This window comes from Lycium barbarum, chromosome 7 (genome assembly GCF_019175385.1).
Source record: "Lycium barbarum isolate Lr01 chromosome 7, ASM1917538v2, whole genome shotgun sequence".
NCBI lineage: Eukaryota > Viridiplantae > Streptophyta > Magnoliopsida > Solanales > Solanaceae > Lycium > Lycium barbarum.
Window position 1 is genome coordinate 17437773 of NC_083343.1, and position 2395 is coordinate 17440167.

General features: G+C 34.8%; 1 protein-coding gene across 1 annotated transcript; it reads right to left on the minus strand.

Annotated features, from left to right (window-relative positions):
* Positions 1 to 786: 786 nt before the first annotated feature.
* LOC132601344 (uncharacterized) lies at positions 787 to 1854 on the minus strand. The gene is made up of 3 exons (XM_060314441.1): positions 1678 to 1854; positions 1058 to 1373; positions 787 to 986 (listed from the first exon to the last, which is right to left on the minus strand). Exons 1-3 carry the CDS (start codon positions 1852 to 1854, stop codon positions 787 to 789), a joined length of 693 nt encoding a protein of 230 aa, XP_060170424.1.
* Positions 1855 to 2395: the final 541 nt, after the last annotated feature.

The following is a 2395-nucleotide window of genomic DNA, read 5'->3' on the forward strand; positions in this document are numbered from 1 at the left end:
TGACAGAATCTTTGAAGGCAGATCAAATGGAATTGTATTGGTTCCTTTATCTTTTTTGTGTAAAGAAAATAGTATAGTTGACGAATTACAGTTAGTAGATTTCATAGGACTTTTGTAATTAATACCACTCTGTAGCTCTCTTTTTGGAGGTGGCCAGCATATCCCTTAGTGCTGAGGAATACAATGTTACCAATTTCAAAAAAAAAATAAAAAAAATAATGAGGCAAGTATCTCTGGTGTCTTCGTTCTGGCTCTTTTGTCTCATCATGTTGTTTTTCCTATCTTTCAATTTAACACATAAGATAGATGAACCATCGAGGCTGATGATCTATTGCTCGACGAACATGTTGCGAAGGGCCCAATTGAGGTCAACTCTTTGAACGAGAGAGGCCTAACACCTTTGGAGGTACTATTTAAGGAATCTGGAGAAAGACATTTTGAGGAAATTGTTGGTTTTTAACAAAGAAACATAGGAAATAACAGAGAAAAAATACTGAGATAGAAATATACTGCAATGCAGTCAAAGGGAGTTATATTATTTAGCTATGTTTAGCTCTGCATTTATAGGAAAAAAACAATAAAAAGATAATCATAAACTAGCCTAAATATCTCTGCAGAGTATATCTTTAACTAACCAACGTAGCCTAGAATATCTCTGCAGAATATATTTCTAAATAACTAATTACTAACGGTAAAACAAAGTTTATTCAAAAGCAGTAAAACAAAGTTACTGCAGTCCAAAAGCAAATATTCTAATACTTCTCCTTGGTTTTGGAACTGCAAACTCTAAAAATTGGCTGGAATTGACTTCGTGAACAAATCTGCCAATTCATCTTTGGTCTTGCAGTTTTCTGGCATGTGTTCATCTTCTATTGGATTATATGAGAAGTTTTTACCCCTCATTTTTACTCGTAAATTCTCCTGCTTAGTGGCATCAAAGATTCGACAGTACTTGTCATCGAATAACAATTTAAATCCTTTTTCCACTAGTTGGCCAACACTTAACAAATTTTGATCACTATCAGGCACGTAAAGAGCATATGAAATTATTTTGTACCTGAACCTGTTTTGGTTGCAATAGTCCCTTTTCCTTTTGCAAGAATATAGTCGCCATTCTCGATTCTGACTTCCTTGTTTTCCATTGACATAAACTCTTTAAAAATATTTATGTCATATGTCATGTGGTTTGTACAACCACTATCAATCATCCAAAAATCAGATTTCTTGGTTGAAAAATATGTTGCCACAAACAAGTGTTCTTCTTCTTCTTCATTGGCGACTTGTGCATCTGCTTCATATTTTGGAGATTTGTTTTTGCAAATCACTGCTTCATGACCAAGTTGGTTGCAGATCTTGCATTGTGCATCTGGCCTCTTTCAACATTTAAATGGAGGATGATCTTTTTTGCCACAATGTTGGCAAGGTGGGTAATTTTTATTTTTATTCCTTTGAATTATCGCCCTTGCTTTGAGTCTTGTGGTTGGCTATCAAGGCTGCTTCAGCCATACCGTCTTGCCTCATAAGCCTCCTTTGCTCTTGTGCCTGCAATGTATTTAGCAATTCTGCTAAAGTAATCTTGGACAGGTAGTTATGAATACTTCGTATCTTTCAAGCACAGTAACAAGAATTTTTTTCAACGATTCCTGAATCTTTAAATGTAGTGCCAAGCAACCTTACCTTGTTAACAATGCCAAGAAGCCGGTCTGAGTACTCTTTGATGATCTCAGATTCCTTCATCTTTTGCAATTCGAATTCCCTTATCAAATTCAACACCTTCATGCCTCGTATTCTTTCATCTCCTGTGTATTCTTCCTTCAAATAATCCCAAATTTCTTTTGTTGTTTTGAGAGCCATAACTCTTGTGAAAATTGTTACTGACACACCAGCAAACAAAATTGCTTTCGCCTTTGATTTTCTTATTGGCTTTTGATCTGGGCCATGGTGGAATTATTTGTCAGCGGAAGAACATCGTAATCCTCTTCCACGGCCTCCCAAAGATCTAAAGCCTCAAGATAAGTCTCCATTCTTACTGCCCATAGATGACAATTTTCACCATCAAAGACAAGGGGAGCTATTTGAGAAAAGCTATTTTCAGAATCCATCTCTGACAAGTCCCTCAAGAAAATGACCCTAGATACCAATTGTTGGATTTTAACAAAGAAACATAGGAAAGAACAGAGAAAAAATACTGAGAGAAAAATCAAAGAGAATTATATTATTCAACTTTGTTTAGCTCTGCATTTATAAAAAAAAACAATAAAAAGATAATAATAAACTAACCTAAAATATCTCTGCAGAGTATATCTTTAACTAACCAGCCTAGCCTAGAATATCTCTGCAGAATATATTTCTAACTAACTAATTACTAACAATAAAACAAAGTTTATTCAAAAGT

Bases quoted from the DNA above. Each gene is read 5' to 3' on its own strand.
- LOC132601344 (XM_060314441.1), bottom strand. From the start codon at position 1,854: ATGGCTCTCAAAACAACAAAAGAAATTTGGGATTATTTGAAGGAAGAA. The intron at 1,374-1,677 runs GTAAGGTTGCTT...AAATGTTGAAAG, and splicing joins TTCTTGGCATTGTTAACAAG to AGGCCAGATGCACAATGCAA. The intron at 987-1,057 runs GTACAAAATAAT...TTGGCCAACTAG, and splicing joins TGCAACCAAAACAGGTTCAG to TGGAAAAAGGATTTAAATTG.